Here is a 21,105-nt window from a genome sequence, read left to right on the forward strand (position 1 = left end):
GATAGTTTGTTTGTACAATCAATTGAAAAAGTTTACATTTTGCCCCTCAAAGTATGCAAGAAATGTATATAGAAAGAAATTTTGAAATTGTGGCTAGAAATTGTAGCAAACATTGTTTGTTTCGACAAAATTCTGAAGTTATAAAGGGTTATAATAAATCCTTTTCTAGGAGCAACTTAAGGAGCAAAAGTTGTATCAGTTTCACAGCATTCGACCGTGATTAATCTGATCTTAGTAGAGAAAGGTAAGGCTTGAAGTTTGCTTTTCTGTTTCTTCTTTCAATTAAACTCTTGGTATCACTTAGTCGATCCCCTCATCGCATTCTTTTATTGTCTCCTCTCTGTTTGTCTTCTAAAACTGTGAGATTTTGCAATTTTTTACGTGTGTTTTGGTTACGTTTTATTATTGGATTTTATTAATAGTTATTTACAAATTTTGGGTATACCTTAAACATAATATTCGTTTAATTTTTTTTCGTGTGTTTTCGTGTGTGTGTGTGTTGTGTGTATATTTGTGTGTTTACTCAGCTGCTCCTTTATTTCACGTTGTTTTAATTTTTTGTTGTTGGCCAGCTCAACTTGTCTGGTTGGCCTGCTGCTGTTGCTGCTGCTGCTGCAACAAGTTTTCATTTTCGGCCCTCTCCTTCTCCAACTGCAGCAGCTTCTTCAGCTTATTGTGCTTCTTCAGGTAGGCACTTTTCTCGTGCGCCAGCTTGTAATTGGCAATGGTTGTAGGCTGATGTTGCTCTCTAGTTGCAGTTGCTGCTGCTGCTGTTGTTGTTGTTGTAGATGTAGATGATGGGTCTGATGTTATTGTTGTTGGAATGATGTTGAGTGCTCCAGTCGTTGTTATAGTCACTGGTGTTGTTGTTGTTGTTGTTGTTGAGGAACTAACAGGCTTCATTTGGGCCTCAGCCTCCGCCTCTAACTGAGCCTGCCATTCCATGGCCTTTTCCTCCATTGGCAACAGCTGCAACTGCAATAAGATGATGCATTATGATTATGACATGGACATGGATATGATTATGTATGTGTATGAGCATTGAGCAAAAGGTGGGCGGAGAAGGAGATGAATGGTGGTGGTGGTGGTGGTGGTGATGGTTGAGGATGAAGCAGTGGTTTATAGTGGTTTGTTTTGTATATTTGATTAAATTTTGCTAAGCATTTACAATAAACAAAAAGTGTCAAAAGCAGTTTTCAGTTTTCATTTCATTTCGTTTTTTTCTATTTTTTTTTCGTATGTTGTTGTTGTGTGGATTTTGGTTTTTAATTTCTTGTAATTTACAAATAAAAATGTTCATTATATATATATGTGTGTGTGTGTGTGTGTATATTTAGGTATATATATGTTAATTTTGCATATTAATAGCGCAAATAACGCTTACGACCATCATATTGCCTTACATAGTTCCATGGCGCATATTTGGCCTTCTCGTAGGCCTTGTATTTCTTTGTCTTGGCATTATATTTGCCCTGCAATTTATTGGGCATCACAATGGCCGTATATTTAATACCCACTCCGGGTACATATTGGGCTGCCAATGCTGGCACTGGCACCACAGTTGTGCCGCCGCCTCCTCCTGCTCCACCATTGAAGAATTGTGGCGTTGGTGTAACCAGTTGGCCATAGTTGGCCTGAGGCGGCTGATTGTTGTAATTGGGTGGGGCATAGGGACCAGCCGGTATGGCCCAGGTGCGAGGACGTGATGGTGGTGGCAGAACATACCTATAGGCCAAAAATAAAAAACGAGACACAAAGACAAATCGGTTTTTGATAAGCATTGACTTATGTGATTACATACTAAAAATATATGTCTCTCTACCCTACATACCTTTTACTTTTGGCTAAATGCTAAAATACTTACACATATGGATTTGGATTGGGTATATCATCACTTTGATCCTCCCAAACGGGAGCTGGCTCACGATATGGCTTACGTGGCGGTTGTGGTGTTGTGCGAGGAGGCGGTGGAACAATTGGCCCCGTATTTGTACCCCAATCCACTCTTATGGCCTGAGTGTGCAGGATAAGGCAGGTGACTAGCAGCAGGCAAGACGATAGCTAAAAAGAAAAAAAGAAAAAAAAAACAAATATTGTTTAACAATAAACGTGTATGTATATCTGCGATGCATTGTCATGTTTTTGCAAATTGTTACAAGAATGTATTTCACTGTTTCGGGCACAATTAGGCGTTGCCCATCAAAGGCAACCGCCCTCAATTCATTAAAATTGATCTCAATGAAATTTGTTTGCCTGCAAACATCTGTACAATATAAATAAAACTCGCTTCACCTTATCAGCATTCAAGTTTGTCAAATTGCATCAGAATCGACAATCGGGCATGAGGAGCAATTAAATTTGCTTTATTTAGTCGCATTGCGAATTGCCCCCAGACGAAGCTCAATTTAACTAAATCACACACACACACACACACACATACAGAGAGATACTCAGATTTTGGACTTGAACTCGATTTTTCCAACTTGATTTTCGATTAGTATTATCTTTTTTTTTTGCTTCTTTGTTTTTGTATTTTTTAATAATGTTTTAATGATAATTGCAGCACACTTTTCAATGCACAAACAATGTCAAGTGTAGGAAAAATAGAAAAACGAAAAAAAACAAACAAACTTTAAGTGATTGTTGCACCTGTTGCTCTATGAAACATACGATGAAACATTTCCACAACATTTTAACCAAACCATTGCCAATTATCTACAACAACAACAAAAATATTGACAAAATGTTTAAGTCATTGGCATGAAACTGAAAAACAAAATCAAAAACTGAAACTTGTCACCAGCTGCTGCTTGACTTATCATTTGTTAATAATTATATACAAAAAATATTATTATTATAAAAACTGTTTGCTCAGTTAATTGAATTAGTTGGTTCAATAATTGAATTTTTATACGTATTGTTGATTAATTACATTCAATTTGAATTCAATGTGACATTTTTTTTTCTTTTCTGTTTTTATTATTATTATTATGATTAACATTTTATATACATACATGTGTATGAAAATGTATTTGTATGTGAGCTTTAACTCGTTTACAATTGAATTGTTGAAAGAATGTCAACTTGGGTGTTTATTATTCGTTCAATAAGCAGTTTTTTTTTATATATATTTACTTAACTAATGATCTATTAGGAAGTGTTAAGCGTGTTACAAAAAAAAAATTTAAAAAAATTTATTTGTGTCTCATAAAATTGTTAAACTGAAAGCAGAGTGAACGAAATTTATATCTCTAAACCTTTGATGGCCACTTGTCTCCACTTAATCCCTATCAATTGCCCTTATGTTTATAGACAAATAATATTTTCTATTAACTTATATATCTCATATCATATCTTTATCTAAAAGTGTCATTGTCTAACTAACTAATATAATCTGCAGATCAAACAAATGTAGCCCCAAAAAAATTGACTTGACATGAATATTACGCATCAATTGTCAAGTTGGCCTTGATTTGAGTTTCTGTTTGTAGGTTTTTGTTATTGCACAAAGCAATGACAAAAAGTTGCTGCAATATATTAGCAATGCATTGTGCATGGCAAGTGAGTAACAGGGGAGGAAGGGGGTGGGGGAAATGCAAAATTGTCAATCAATTAACCAAATTGGGGAATGAGGATGACGATGGCCAAGCCTGTGTGTGAGTGTACAACTCTTTGTGCATCATAATTGTACACCAAATACTTGAGCCATGATCTCTAATTAAAGGTTTTTTAGTATGTGTGTCGAGCTTTTAAAAATGAATTGACCCGAAAATTAAGTAAGTATGTAAGTATGTAATGCATCGACTTTGGTATACCATGCAATAATAATTTTGTACCCATATACATTATTTTCCAAAGGCTATCTTTGAGCGTCCGTTTTGGATTACTTAGGGTGATACTTGGCTGATTCTTTGCCAAATTTTATGAAATTTGGCAGTTTGTTAGTTATTTATGACAAATGTTAGTGTATTTAATTTAATTGCAATAGCTTAAGCAGTTCTATTCCATCGAAGAGGACAGAAAATCGAAATGAATTTTGACGTTTGGCGTAAAAAATAAATAAATTCAATCATTGACATCATTAAATCAATACAAAATACGCCTAAACATAGTAATCACATAAATTTATACCATGTATATAGTCGCATAGACAGTCTCATTGTGTCGAAAATGTTTTCAACTTTCAGACCTTTTTTTAATGGCTTCAGCTGTAGCTCCAGTTTGACAAGACTTGTTATTAAGTAGCATGATGTTAAGGCAACCAAAAAAAAAAAAAAGCTAGATCAAATTTGTGTAACAATGGTCACCCAATTATGCCATAAACATAAGCAGTCAGTCAGACAGTCAGACAGACAGTCAGTCAGACACCCAGTGTGTGTGTGTGTGTGCGTGTGTCTCTCTGTCTCAGCACTTCCGACAGACATAATGGCCATAATGGACCGACATGTTTTGGCCATGAACTTGAGAATTCCAAAGAAATCATTGGAAATGCTCGTGGAGTAAATGAATCAAGTTTTTTTCCCTTTATCCTCCTCATTCTTGCATTGTCATTTGGGTTCTCGTTCTTTCGCATCGTTTGATGTAATGAATTATGCCTTTGGGCAACCATTTGCTTGGTTGAATGACCCCTTCTGGCATGATGGGGAAGGAAGGGAGGAGGAGGGGGGTTTAATTGAACTAACAACAAGTACAGGCACTCCTACGATCTCGATTTTGTACTCTGCGGTAATGCGGCGGGCAGATGAAGGCGTGCCACAAAAAATTCTCTTTACTAATTAAAAACAATCAATAAAAAATAATCGTAGCACTGCTCAGAAAAATAAAAACTAGCAACAAAATGAATTACGTACAACCAAAAAACTGAACGGCATTATCATTATCTTTGATTAACGCAGTTTAGTACAAAAATAATCATTTATTATCAAATGACTGGGCCGGTTTCTCTGTGTGTTTCAGTGCTCAAATTAAGTGCTTAACTGCAAAATATAAGAAGGAGAAAAACACCTACAAAAATTCATTTACAACGAAATAATACACTTCAAACCGACTCGAAAATACCCTTTAGCAGAGAGAAGCTTAAGCTTAAGAGTTTCCCACATAAATTTCTCAAATATGTAATCATCTTTTCATATTTGGAATCTAGAATCTAGAAGAATATGTTTTTCTATATTTATATAGAGTATAAACAGAATATAATATGTATTAGCAAATTCATTGCTCGGACTTGGTGTTGTTTTGTTTTTGGTTTTTTTTTTTGGGTCAAGCTTAGATTTAATTTTACTCTCGAAAAGATCGGGGGAGCCAGCTGTCTTTGGTGTGGTTAACCAGCTGCCAGCTCCTCCACCAATAAAATATAACCACCATCCACATTCGCGAAAAATCTCTTAAGAGATCTCTTCAAGCATAAGCCATTGTCTATTTTGGTTTATGGTTTTCTTTTTGGTTTTTGTTTTGTTTTATTATTACACAACATTATCAAAAAAATAAAACCAAAATTTAACGCTTGCAATTGGCGCGTTCAAATTGTAATTCGATAATAAGTATGCCATAATCATTTTTTAAACGCCTTAATTGAAATAATTTATATTGGCTTATACCAAGATGGAGGCTGAAGTCGGGTGGTCTATATATATATAGATAGATAGATATGCCTAGTGGTTAGATGGCGTGTGCTTTTGTTTTTTTTTTTTATTTTCTTTTATTTTGTGGGTCGTGCGGGTCTGATATTGCAATTTAATTATATTGATAGGATAATATGGGTTGGGGGAGGTAATAGGAAAACCAAAAATAGATATCATTTGTGAATTGTGAATTGTAAATTTTTTTTTTTGTACAGCATGCGGGTGCAAAAGTTGCATAAGTTTTCTCTATTCATATTGTACACATGTGTGATATGATGATAAATGGTTATTTCCACCCAAAAATAACAGAAAAAAACTGCAGCAATTGTGTGGGTGATGAAAGTAAGTCAATGGCATAAAGATGTGGGTGAAAAGATCAGCAATCGATGGATATTAATAAAAGGCTGCATGAATATTGTTATATCGTGAGGTAGGATTGATAAAAGTGGGCCAAATGCGAAGCGAAACGAAATGCTTCAAACCATAAGCTCATTAATCAAAATTACATTCATCGATTATTGCGAATGGGTAGGGAGCTAAAACATGGCGATCCTTCTTTAAGTACATCAACTAATTTTAAGCTCTTAATTATTTTTCATTTGCAAATGTGGTGATTTTTAAAAATCTCCTTCTTTCACTCTGTCCCTTGGTAATTTTCAATCAAATTTTAGTTTAAAGAACATAAATCTAATAAGTGCAGAAGGAATAAATTTATTGATAGTGTATTAAGTCAAGTCAAGTGGGAGCCATTTACTATTAAGCGAAACGAAATGCTTTAGTACCCAGCACTAAACTAGTACTTAGTTTCTTATCAGTACAAAATTCAAGCAAAGTGTAGATCTTAGAATCCAATTGCTTTGAATTGTCAAAACCTTTTAAAATACTAAACAAATACTCAAAAAAAATGTGAAAATTTCATCTTCGATTTTTAGGACATAATCATCAATTTCTAAAACAAAAAGTTTTGATATTGGAAGCATATTCAGGAATGTCCTGAATTGTCAATCATAAAATTTTTCATAGTTTTATCACACCGTCAAAATCTTTTAAGATATACCTAAATCGTATGTTCAAATGGTTTTAATGAAATATTAATATATAAATTTTGTTATGAGAATATGAGAAAAATAACTTAAAATGCATAACAAGTGAAAATTTATGTATGGCTATTTATTTATTAAATTTTCTAAGTATTTGTTAGAATTATATTTAGATCCTGAAAACGGTTTTTGGTCTATTTTATTTTTCAATATTTTTCAGGCTCTATGGCAGATCGATCGTCTTTTTTTGCGTCATATTTATGAAAGGTTTGATTTAATTCTAAAAAGTCAACAAAAACACAACAGAATTTATTATGAAGTTATTTAATGAATATTCCAAAGATCGAGCAACGAATTTTTTAAAAATTATTCAAAGATTTGTAACAGATTTGAAAAGATAAGACTTTTGAAGATTTCTTTTTAAATTTTTAATTAAAGCATCTTTTTCAAGGTGAATATCAGACTAAGCTTACAAGCCAATCTTGTTTTGACTTCATTTAGTTAAGATTCTTCAATCGGGTATTGGACTTAAACTTTTTTTTTGTAGATTCTAAGCCCTTTATGTAAATGTTTGTGACAAATGTTTGTGAGCTATTTCAATGTCAGTTTTATTATGATTTAAAGAATTCATAAAACTATTTGATTTCGATTTTGTCACTTTGTTCTCATCTTCTATGCATAATTTGAGTGATATGTAAAATGTTTTTTTGTTTTACTGATAGAATTACAATAAACTTTTCTTAATTAAACACCTTTAGATGACCAGCTTAACGACAAACACAGATATTTATGTATACTATATAATAAGTATTTGGCGTAACGACTTAATTATATATTTTTTTGGTTGGAAAGGAAAGAAGCTTCTTTTTCTTGATTGGTCATGCCCTACAGTTTTTGCTTGCAATCTGTTTTATAAAGTTCATAAATTTTCGCATTATGGCCAAGCAGGAAATGTCAAAATCACAATGTCTATGAATATCTTATGGATACAATAACTATTGTATGTACTTTGTGGTATGTGTGTGTGGTTCATAGTAGGCGTCAAAATCAAAATATCACCCATAAATCTTCAGTTTGTAGTACGTACTCATTAAATTTACATCTTAATCGCTTTTGGTGCAGAACGCAACGAGCATAGACAAGACAAGAAGACATCCGGACTGTGAATTGGCTCTAAAGCCCCCCGAGAGTTCGAGGTAGCCAAGTTCTGTCAAGCACAGCTGACTGGGGCCTGGTCTGACAGGCTAACCTTCGGTTAAGACGAGAATCACAGTCAACTAAACATAAATAAAGGGTTTAAGTGAAAAAAAGAGACACACAAACACACACACACACACTTAGAGAGAGACAGAGACCATAGACTACCAATGACTTCATCTGCTTCAAGTCGAACAGGCGAAGCGTGTCACGTAATTAGCTGCTTTATTACAACGCCATGTCAGGCTTGTTGTTGTCTCTCATTTGCATATAAAGTGTTACTTGGCTTGGCCTAGCCGCCTTCTTCTACTCCTCCTCCATGGAGTAGGGGTAAGGGGTGGGGGGTGGTGGCACTTGAAGTGCTCCATCTTCATCAATTTGCTCTCATGTCGGAGAAGTTCAAGGCTTGGCAAATTGTCGCTTGCTCATTGCATTCATTTATCAATTAAACCAAACTGACCTTGCTGCTTCGTGGAGAACAAACAAACACACACATACACACACCTCCCCCAACAGCTCTGCCTCCCTTGTACCACCCTCTCTACCTGTCCCCTTTTCTGGGCTAAAGCTAGCGTTAAATTTTGACATGAATTTTTAACGCCAAACATTATTTGTTTTATTTTTTTTTTTTTCGTTTTTGTTCCCCCGTTTATGTGGTTTCATTTTTGTTGTTGTTGTTGTTGTCGCAGCACCAAACTTGTTTCAAGCATTTTTTTTGTTGTACAAATTGTTTCGGTTTCGATTGCAAGTTCCATTCAACAATTTTTGTGTTATTTTTTTTTTTTTGTTGTTTGGCTTCCTCATCAGAAAATTAAGCTACCTTCATTCCACGTTTCTGACCAATTCTTTTTCTTTCAGCTCCTTTTTGCAACAATAACCTTGTGCAGGCACACGATCTACCGACTATATACATAATATATCTTTTTGAATGTGCCGTCACACACTTGGCAGATGTATCTTGAATTATGATAGTTGATTGGCAGCGATTTGTCTTGGTTTCTTTACCTCTTCTTATTGTTAGTGGTGAAGGTAGATGACGATGTACAAATATATTCATATATGTCTATGTATACATACATATATATATATATAATCGATTTTGCCAGTCTTCAAGCTTTCTAAAGTGGTTTGGTTTTATTTATTTTTTTCTATTAGAATGTCTTATCCATGGTAATATTGCCTGTTATTGAAATGGCAGCAATTAAAGAGTGTTGAAACAATTCAAGTTGAGATGATTCAAGAGTTCTTCAGATGGTTATGAAAACCTAAAGTGTGTATATATATACATAGATACATGGCTTAACTTGTTAAATGATTTCTATAGAAGTGACTAGTAAGTAATTTTAACTAACCCATTGATGAATCTCATAGGAAACTGTTTTAAAATTGCTGATTCCACGACTTGATTAGAAACAACTGAAATTATATGTATAATTAAGACTAATATACCGTGAAGTTAATTAAACAAGCATAAAATCTTTCTGTTATCATAACTAACTAAATTCCTTTCCTTGTAGCTTCTCACATTTGAATGAAATAATGAATGAGAAAACGAAAAAAAAAACAAAAAAAAAAAGCAAGAAGAAAAGATTTTTGTTTAACAAATTGCTGGCAAAAATGCTTATGCATTTTGATTAATTGCCACAATGTTCCCATGCTATTTATTTGAACCTTTTCACAAATATAACAAAAGAATAATAAACAATATATACATCTACAGATATATAATCGATAGCCAAAAAAATTTGATTTGCGAATCTAAAAAAAAAAACAAAATTGAATAAAAAATAGTAGACAAGGCAAAGCTTTCCAGCAGACGTGGGAGTCAATCAGCCAAAAATAAATAAGCAAAAATTTATTATAATGAAAAGAGATAATAAGACACAGAGAGAGACAAGGAGAGAGAGAGAGAGATGATAATAAATAGACATCATGTTGATTTCAATTACGCTGGCAAAAAGGTTGCCCATTAATGCGCATTTTGAACCCGTTCAATGAGGTTAATGAAATTTGCAAACAACAACAAAAAAATTGTGTAAAAAAAAAAAGAATCGTATTCAAATAAGAAATATTTTTTTTTTTTTTGTTTTTCTCTTTCCTCATTGCCTAGTTGGCTGCGTAAAGATAAAGGTGGATTCTGTATTAACGCCAAGCATTGTTAGCCATAATATAATGCAGATGGATTCCCACCAAGTCAAGAAGCAAACTTGACCTTTTTCCGACAATTATGATTATTATTATTATAGATGTGTTGTTGTTGTTGTTGTTGTTGTTGTTGTTGTAGATTTCACTCATTGGACATTGGCAACATGCAAGGGGCGGTTCAACAGAAAAAAAAATTAAAATTTAATTAACACAAAAATGGCAAATTAAAATCATGAATGTGAATTCAAGAAGACAACAGCAGAAGCAACATTATACAGTTTCTTTTTCTAAAAGTTTTTTACTGGTTAGTTGAAATTTTTCATATAAATTGCAAAAGATTTTTCAAATGCCTGAGAAATTGGCTTTCTCTGCTTATTGCTTAACATTAATCATAAACATTAAAGATTTTTTTGTTTTTCAGGCCATTTAACAAAAGCAAACAATTATCATGCCATGGAATACTTTTCAAAAGAATTTCAAAATGGAATTGAATGGAAATTCTAGAACATTTTAAGCCCTAGAGCAAATGATTGTCTTTGCTCTGCTTAAATGAACCATAAACATGGCCATCACTTGCTAAGAGTATACAATCTTCTGTACTTCTGAAACGATTTGTTAACTCCTTATTAACCCTCTGGCATTGTTAGATATTTGCTGGTCATTTGGCCAAAAACTGATTGACTTGATCGCGATATTGGAGTCTCATTGAATTTCTGGCATTTTGGGCGGCACAGTTTCGCAAAAGAGTTGGGGGAAAAACAAAAACCTTCAAGACGTAATAACTTGCATTTTGAGTAGGGCACTTAATGCGTCTCTCCTCAACGATTTGGTGGGTTTTTCGGCCTGTTTTTCTGTATTTTTTTTTTTTTGTTTTGTTTTTGGGGGCGCTAATCATAAATCTGCAACGCAACTTCAAGCTCCTAATCAACGGTTACAAACCGAAAAGTTAATGCCTGTCAGGCAGTTAAGTGTTTTGAACTTTTCAGACGCCCGACCCACTGACTACCAACCACCATAATACCCCTTGCCCTGTTAGCAGCTTCGCCAGAAACTGGCCAGGAATGTTGTAAAAATTGCTAAAACTAAATAAATAAATCGAACCATAAACAATGGGCCCCACAATGGTTTGTAGCCAAAAGTTTCTTTTTCTTTTCGGGTCGAATGGTCGTTTTGACGAGAGACGTTAAAAAAGAGACAATGGTTGTTTTTTTCCCCCTGTTCAAGAGGTCAATGTGCTACCGTTAAAATGATTGGCTTGACCATTCAAAAGTTGCATTTGATTTCACAGTATTATTTTCTGATTGTCTTGCTATGGCAAATAAAACGAAAACGAAACGAAACAAAAGCACTCAAATAATTTGTATAATTTTCTTCATTGAATTTTTGCATAAAATTTCAATTTTCTTGGCCAGCAAACAAACAAACAAACAAACATACAAATTTATATGTAATGCAATTTATAAATTATGACTCAAAACAAACATTTACCAATATTCAATCAAAGGTTAATTAATAAACTCTCTCACGCAACGCTCGATTAGGTCAAGAAAACGAAAAAGATGACAAAAGACCAATAACAACAAAAGATAATGATTATATCCGATCCGATGCATTTTTTATACAACATAGACAACAATGGCTTAAATATATTAATATAGGGCAAACGATACATTGGTATCATTTTGTAATTGATCTGACAAATTGACTTTGAATGGGGCAAGACAAATATTGTTTATGTTATTTATTTACTTTGATTTGGTAAGCACATGAGTCAAGATTAATACGTTTAAGGAAGTCATTTAAATATATTTTTTTCGTTTGTTGTTTTTATCTGCGGGCTACCTACCAAAATCAGCAACATTTATAAATATATATACATATATATAAATATATACATATATATGTATGTACATATAATCGAATACGTTAATTACTTAAATGATGTTGCACAAATATTATTATATTTACCTAACCACACTGCCTCCTCCCTGCCTGCCAATCTCCCACCCGTTCATTCATTCGCTGGTCTGGCGTTTTTGTATTTTGACAATTAATGAAGCTGATTTCACCAAGACCAACAGAAATGTTTTTGTTTCCGGTGAAGCATCATCATCACCACAAAAAAAAAAATAAAGACTAGAGGGCTCCAAATGGCTTTGATCTTGCCGAAGTTTCTATACCCTTTGAAATTCTAGTTTAAGACATTAGTTAGCCACAATTAGAATCGCTTGTCAAGTCAATTATCCTTTTAATAAAATACATCTATAACCTCATGAACCTTTTCGAATCATTTGCTGCGATTACATTTCTTTTTTTCTATGCTAAAAACTTTTATCCTTTCATTTTTAGCTATAGTTAATATGTTTTTAAATTGTGTATCAATGTATGTATGGGCAAAGTTATAGTTTTTTTTTTTTTTAGAATTTTTGAGCCCCTTAAAGAATTTGACAAACTAAAGTCCTTAACAAAATATATGTTTTATAATTTGTATTGCTATTTAAATAATCGCTTTCCAACATAAAAAATGAATGCATCAGTTTTGAAAATTGGTTAATTGGTTATTTTTAGACTTGGTCTTTTCATATAAAGGCTTGGGAGTACTTCTGGACGAATTGGCTAGCTTTTAAGTCCCATATTTTTATCACTGTTGCCAGGAATAGTCATTTCCATAGGAATCCTTGGGTAAAAGACCCAATCATGCAATCAGTTTTAGTCACTTACTAAAAACTTTTACTCCATCCCATTTAGCTCAAAATTAGCTACTTTTTGTAAGTTAAGTGAATAGGGACGAAAAAAATACTTCATACTTCATTATATAAGCATTTCAAATATGTAAACAAAATATATGTATAATCTCTCTTTATCAAGGGTATCAAAAAAATACAAAATTAAAAAAAAGGGAAATGAAAAAACAAAAGACTTAAGACACGAACTTGCTACAGTCTCATTAAATGACGAAGAAGAAGCGAAAAGAACAAATTTAACCACATTGCAGGTCATTGCCTTTCTCATCGCATCTCAAGGATAAAGCCAGAGAGAGAAAACAATATATTTACCATATAATGGTCCCAACCATGACGTCGGACTGAACTTTAAAAGGCTAAAGATAAGTACATACATAAGGAGATCTCATTGATGGTTATATCGAGGTTCTACCTCATGCAATCACAATGTATAACGCATTTATGACTCACATTGATCGAACAATCAAAACGTTTTGTTATTATAAACAGGAAAAGCTCTCCTTCATTTAGCAGGTCTCAATAATGTCTAATTAGTGATGTGTTTATATAGCACGATCTGCTTAACCATAAGAATGCGTCGCCAGTATTATCAATTATCGACCTTTTGACCAGACTTTCATAAGAATTATAAAAGTATCTAAATGTGAATATTCTGAACGATGCAAAGCAAAATAAATCTCTTTAAATCCTTTAGAAGGGACTCATAGAGCTTGGAAATTATCTCTCCTTTGCAGATTTCAAATACAAATTGAATAACATATATGTGTCTCAGCTCTTTAAAAGGATATTGACTGTACTATAAACCAGAATATTTTACACATAAGTAAGATGGGAAAGAGTTATGCCACCTTAAAAGGTCCGATGACACGAATTCGTTATATTATATAAAAATTTATGCATTGGCCTCAAGTTTTGTGTGTGACAATTTTTTTGTTTGCCTGATTAAGAAAACGTTTCGTGCGAGTTTATTAAATATTTTAAAATCACACACTTATGTACATACGTACGTATATGTGTGAGAAAGCGTAAAGTATACATTAATATATAGGTATATGCATTTGGCAGTGCATTGAATGATGAAACGATGCAAACTGCACGTGTTTGCATATTTGATAACGAAAACAAAAAACAAAAACAAAATAATAATGTAATTCAGATGAAGCGTGTTTTTTAATTTAACAATTTGACAAATATTTATCATAAACAATACAATTTAAACAAAATTCTTAAATAAATGTTATGTACTCACCATTTTGTTGTAATTTCGAAACGTGCCAATCTTCTAAGATGTTTCAACTGCAAAATACGTGCATATATATATATGTATATATATATGGGATGATTTTTAATTATAATCACTGTAGAATTTGAGGGCCATAAAGCAAAAAAAAAAAACAAAATAATTACAAATCATATAAAGTTTCACACACAAATACAACACAGAAAGTTGTTTAGTTTGTCCTCTATGTGAGATATTTTTAGATAGAGATAGATTTTCCATTGACTTTAACAAACAAACACACACTCAGACTCAAACACACACACACACACACACACACACACACACACACACACACACACACACACACACACACACACTGACCGGTAGTATCTGGTAATTGTAGACAACTCTCGCATATTGAATGACAAATTTAAAATCTGATTTAACTAAAGCAAAATATCAATTGCATATATTATGCAATTTTCTATTACTATAGCTGGACCCTAGTGGCACAGTGAGCGGTGATTGTGCCTCTGATGATGTTGATGATGATGATGATGATGATGATAATGATGACAACGATGACTATGTCAATTTGCTGTTTATTCATATTGAGACTCTCAGACAGTCTCTAGTAGTAGATCTATTCCGTATGGCTGTGCCTGATAGTTCAAGTTATAGACCATTTCTGGGGGGGTCTGACCTAGTCAATGGTTTGCTGCGATCTGTTGCGCATGCGTAAGCATTGAAACCAATTTAAATGACCATTTTTTTTCGTTTTTCTGTAAATTTAAAGTACGCAGTAATTTTCAATTGCCGTTGGGGTTTTTAATTTATTTTTTGGTCTTTCAGTGTCGCAAATTTGTAGCCAAATGTGTGCCGCATGCCACGCATTTTAAGTGGCCCCCAGCAAAACACTCTTATTTTCATTTTCGGAATCTTTTTGGCTTATATGGCCAAAAGAGAAGAAGGCGTAGCCGGCCCATGTCATGGCTAACAGTCTAAACGTGACTATGTAGCAATAAGATTTTATCGCATGCGATATTTCTTTCTTGCTTTGTTTTTTGGGGAGCAAAAAAGGTTGGAGGTTATACATTAGGCCGATCACTTATCCCACTCAAGAATCTCAAACAAGTTTCAAAGAGGTGTAAACCTTCCAAGGCAAAAAAAAAAAAAAAGCAAAAGTCTTATGTTAAATAAGAGCTCATCTGACCTTAAAGTGGAGCCTAGATAAGGAAACGAGATGTACATAAATTAATTTTTATTTTATAGTTAAGCAACTTAAGACTCGGTGTGAAATGTTTTGTATATTTTATGGCTCAACTATTCTACGATCCAAACTAAACTAAACTAAAAGATGCACTTTGCTGGCGGATGTAATTAAAACAAATTTAATATTCAATTTTCATACTTTGTAACTGGATCATAAATAAGCAAACTAGCCATAAACTTTTCTTGTCATAAATAATTGTAGCATTCAATTGAGAAATTTATTAACAATTTGCATATACATATTTTACCATTAAGGTGGTTTTTTATTTGCCATTATCGATTCAATTTAAATACTCAATGCACAAAGGGATAAAGTTAGGATAGAAGGATTACAACTAAAAGTAATTTAATCGAAGTTCCTGAGGTTCTTTTGAACTATTGCTAACTTTTAAGCTCACTACAAAGAATTCAGCATGATTTCTGTTATATATTCTTACAATGAATTACTGTCTCTCTCTCTCTCTATCTCTCTCTCTCTTTCTCTATGTCTTCTAAAATTATAAAAATTCTATCTCATTTTCAAAATTGTATACTTTGTTTTTAAATTTTTGCATCTTAAAAGTTTTATAATCACCTTTCAAGATATTTCCACTGTATCTTTGTGTCTAATTAAACATTTTCCCATACCAAACGGAAGGGAAACAAATACATATGAACTAACTAATATGAAATACAAAAAAAAAAAAGAAAAAAAGACCTTATTAAACATTCGTTCATATAATCATATTTGCATACCTACAAAGCCCAAGCTAAGTACCTACAATTAACTGGCAGCAAATGTTTCCGGCACATTAAAAGCAAAATAGACAAACAACAACAACAATAACAACAGCGACAGCAAAAAAATGTTTAACACAAAAATAAAACTATATGATATGCATAAAAGGTGTTTAAAAACTAATTTTCATATTGTTGCATTTAACATAAAAAAAACACACACACACACACACCAAAAAAAAAGAGTTTAGTTAAAAGATCTCAAATGTTGATTTATTTGGGTAAGAGGAAGAAATCTTTTGAACAAATGCTTTTGCTTTTGCTTGGTGCGTGCTTGCACCAAAAAAAAAACAAAAAAAAAATAAACGCCTTCTGCAGATTGATTTATTAATTTGCATAAATTTAACACGCCTGTGACAGGAGTTATTTCTTTGGCTGGGCTCTAAGCCTGAGCCTGATGCCTTTGGGGGCATAAATTGTCTGCATTGCTGCACGCAAGTTTGTTGCCTAAGTCTTTTGTTTTTTGCTTCATCTCTCTCTCTCTCTCTCTCGCAGATTGTCTATCTATCTAACGCTTTGACACTTGACAAGAACTTTACATATGATTTGTGTCACAATTGGGTTTTTTTTTTTTTGTTATGTTTGAGCATTTTAACATTCATCCTTTACATCATAAATTTACACTAAATACACATACGTTTATTTTGTTGTTGTTTATATTTTGTTGTTATTTCTGTTTCTGTTTATTTTTTTGATTGTTTGTTTGTAAGATTTCTACCGCAGTCGGAGCTAAAGCGTGACAAAACACATTGGAGACACGGGCCACACTGAAAGCAACAAATGTGGTAGCATCAGCACAAAGTCTCCGTCTAACCCGGCTCGAGCTGAGGCTTTGGTCATCAGCTGGTTTTTCGTTTCGTTGTCTCGTTGTTGTTAAATTTTTTTCTTCTGTTGTTTTTTTTTTTTTTAGCATGTCCACGAGCAACAACACACGAACAATAAACGAACAATAACCGAGTCCAAAACACCTGAGTTTCAAATCGTTCGTGTTGCTAAGCAAGTTTTTCCTTCATGTACTTGTTGCTAAACCACAAAAAAAAAAAGCTTAGCAACATGTTGCTAGGGCAAAAGCATCAATGCTTCCGTTGTTTTATTGCTGAGAGAGAGTTTATTTAGTTAATGGTTAAATAAATAAATTAATATTTGATTTATTATAACCCACCCGAAAAAACAAATAATTTATCAAGAAAAACAAAACAATTAAATAAAAATTTTTAGGCAAATAAATATGAGTAAATTAATATTGAAGCCAGACGGTTTATTTGAATTAAATTTGATTTATATACACACATATATTGTATAGGAAATCTATATAGTTTGTCGAACCCAAAAACAATAAAAACCTTGTCATAGTCGTTAAGAGATTGAAGAAGCCAGTTTAATGTTTTGGTTGGGGGAAATCATTCAAAGGTCAATTTCCCCTTCGAAATCTTTACAAGAACTTGACTAGAACTTATTTTAAAGTGTCATTCAATTATGATATTGCATATATTGTTGTTGGTGGTGGGGTAGTTACATCCCTGACCTAAATCATTTAGTGATAACTAAAAGCCGCAATTTAATCACATTACACTACAAACGATTACGTGAGTGACATTGAAATCGGATATATGTACTCTGACTCTCTGATGGGCTCAACACTTTACGCATGAACTGAAGGCTGACATATTTTAATTTTCTTTTATTCGATGATGTTGGATGTTGTCGGTAGCCCCCTTCGTCCCCAACGTCCCATCGCCCCCCGTCGCATAAATTGAATTTGATTTTATTACTTCGATGTCAGCACACAGAGAGAGAGTGAGAAAGAGACAGAGAGAGAGAGAGAGAGAGAGAGAGGGAGACTTACTTACAGCAAATACAAAAACCAAGTTGATTATTTAATGACTGCCTAATATTAATGCAAAATTCCAAACAAATGAATGCAATTTATTTGTTATTTTGCATTTATTTAATTTAATTTTATGAGTTCACAAAAATGCTGCAAATGGAGACAATTTGATGTGACAAATATATAATAAATACATACATACATACATATCGTATGGATTGAATGAGATTTATTTCCTCATTCATTAAAATATTTATATATATACATATATATTTAATTTTTTGGGGTTTTTTTTTAAGGTTTCATCTCTTGAAATTGAGCATATTCCTTGCCTATGATTTAGTTTTGAGTGCCAATTAAATTGTAAATCTAATTAAAAAGCCATATCAATCAACTCTTGACTATCGATTAGCATACACAAGTTTTTGCAATTTAAGTACAAATAAAATTGATATACTCTATTCTCTGTCCTCAGATCTATCTATGTGTGTGTGTGTGTGTGTATCCAATAGTAAATCAACAGAAATGTCTGTCTGCTAAGATCACTTTGGATTTGACAAGTTGCTTTTCATTTGTGGATCGAGGAGGGTGGGGACAGCTTGGGGACGCTTTTGGTTCGATTTGCTTGGGTTTGGGTTTGGGTTCGGGGTTTGGGGTTTGGTCTCCTTTGGCTGGGCAAAACTGGTCTTACAAAAGATTATTATCGCTTTTATGGTGTTTTTATCGTTTTTTACAGCATTTTATATGTCTTTATGATTGATCTGATGGATTTTATGTATATATGCTTTGCTGTTTGCTGTTGTTATTGTTGTTGTTGTTGCATTTTTGGCTATACAAGTAGCTGCTGCTGGTCTTTTTTGAGGGAGCATTTTTTTTTTACCAAGAGAGTGTGGGAGAATTTTTGGTTTTTGTTTCTTTTTTTGTTTTTCCTTATCCAAAATCTGATTTGGTAAATTTTGATAAATTGCTATTGAAAGTGAGTGGCTAATTTCAGTATTAAACCGCTTAAATTGGGCAAGGTTTAAGCTGCAACGATTTGAAAATTGATAAGTGCGGATTAAATCATTATACGGTATGACGATAGTAGAGACATTTGTTGTTGTTGTTGTTGACGAAACAATTTAAGATTTGTATTTGTTTTATGATAATAATAGAAATATAATGTTCCTACTATAGTAATTTGGGTCTCGGCTGTGACATTGCTATATGGTAACTAAAAAGTGAATTCGATAAGTGACAAAATTAAACTGCAAAAAAAAACCGCCGAAATATTCAATTCATAAATTTTTCTTAGACTGTATTTTGGGACAATTACAACAACACCAACAACACCAACAACAACAACAACAACAACAAGAACAACAACAACAACAACAACAACAACAAGAACAACAACAACAACAACAACAATTACAACAACAATTACAACAACAAAAACAATTACAACAACAATAATTACAATAACAAAAATTACAACAACAACAACAACAACAACAACAACAACAACAACAACAACAACAATTACAACAACAACAACAACAACAACAACAACAACAATTACAACAACAACAACAATTACAACAACAACAACGAAACAACAATTAAAACAACAATTAAAACAACAACAAGAACAACAACAACAACAATTATTACAACAACAACAAGCACAACAATAACAACTGTTTTTTTGGACTCGTAATTTTTTCCAAGTCCCAAATTGAACCAAAAAACTGGACCAAAACCATAAAACCCTTAATATCTCAGCTCTCCATAGGACTACTGAGATATCCTTTGCACCGGAGGTAGACATTGATGGTTGGAGTTTGATGACACCACTTACGTCCTGATCCTTCACAGGACTCGCGAGATATTTGCAATTTTTCGTCACACAGAAAAGTCCTTTTATCTCAGCTACCCGAAGGATATTCCAAGATCTGTTAGTGTCAGTCGATGCAGGTCCTCAAAGACTACCATCTGACTGAAGGACATCCTCATCGTCCTTGTAATGGCTGAGTTATAAGGACATTCATTGTTTTTTACGAATTTTGGCCATTTTCCTGACCAACCCCCTTACAAAGTTCGAGCAATATTTATTGAAGGATATCGCAAATTCTTAAATGCAGATCGATAGTCCTGCTTCTGGAAAGTCCAAAAAAGTGTGTCCTGTCGAATTCGACAAATGTCCTGCCGAGATAATGCATCGAGAAAATTATCCTTTTTCGTTTTTTACCTCTAGAACCCGAAAATCCTGCCGCAGGACGAAAAGACATGGTTTCCTAGGATGTCCTTGATGAACTCTATCGATTGGCATCAAAAAAAGTTGGGGTCATCTAAGGATGGAGGACATGCAATTTTTTGAAAAGGTCCTTTTTCTCAACATTTCAAAAGACATAGCAGGACGTTACGATGTCAATCGACGCACATTGACAAGGACTTTCATCAGTCGAAAGGACATCCTGCTTAACCCTAAAATTATGACCGAGTTATGAGCACTTTTCTTTTTTTTTTGACTTGAAATTTTTCCAAGTCCCGAATTGAACCAAAAGATCAAAAAATCTGAAGAAAACTACAAAACCCTTAATATCTCAGCTTTTTGCACCGACAATGGTCCTAGGTGATTGGAATTTTGTGACACCAGTTTCGTTCTGATCCTTCACAGGACTCGTGAAGGACATTCCAGGATTTGATAGTGTCAATCAAAGCGGGTCAACAAGAACTATTTTCTGACAAAAATTTGTCTATATTTTTGAAGGGATATTGAAATTTCTTGACTGCAGATCGATAGTCCTAATCCTAAGGGCTGCAAAAAAGGAAATACTAGCGAAATCGGTGAATGTCCTGGGAGATGTAGCTTCAAGAATTATCCTTTATGAGGATAATCCTCTAGAATCCACAAATTCTGGCGCAGGATGATTGGACATGGTTCTCATGGCATGAAAAAAAGTTGGGTCATCGAAGGTTGCAGTACATGAAATTGAAATAATTTTTGGGCTCAAAATTTTGCAACCTAATATCAATCTGGCATTTTTTTTTTGCCTTTTTGGAAATTTATAATTCATTCAAATTTTTAATACACAGTTTACTTGGCGCACTTTAATCGATTTTCAAAAATTTTGTTGATACTCCAGAAGAATCAATTATAATTTGATTAACTTGATGGGCCTTGAACCAACTTTGTATAGAAAATACCTTGATTTATTGAAAATTCTGTAAATTATAATTATTTTCGATTCGTGATGCGAATACTCAATTGGGAAGC

At 33.3% G+C, this 21,105-nt stretch overlaps 1 protein-coding gene across 1 annotated transcript; it reads right to left on the bottom strand.

The window, feature by feature from the left end:
* Window positions 1-397: 397 nt before the first annotated feature.
* LOC6645701 lies at window positions 398-14,070 on the bottom strand. Its single transcript, XM_023177652.2, has 4 exons — window positions 13,997-14,070; window positions 1,865-2,061; window positions 1,404-1,725; window positions 398-975 (listed from the first exon to the last, which is right to left on the bottom strand). The coding sequence occupies exons 1-4, from the start codon at window positions 13,997-13,999 to the stop codon at window positions 574-576; spliced, it is 924 nt and encodes a 307-aa protein (XP_023033420.1). The 5' UTR covers window positions 14,000-14,070; the 3' UTR covers window positions 398-573.
* Between the last annotated feature and the right edge of the window lie 7,035 nt (window positions 14,071-21,105).

The sequence above is a fragment of the Drosophila willistoni genome (assembly GCF_018902025.1).
Source record: "Drosophila willistoni isolate 14030-0811.24 chromosome XR unlocalized genomic scaffold, UCI_dwil_1.1 Seg8, whole genome shotgun sequence".
In the NCBI taxonomy this organism is placed as follows: domain Eukaryota; kingdom Metazoa; phylum Arthropoda; class Insecta; order Diptera; family Drosophilidae; genus Drosophila; species Drosophila willistoni.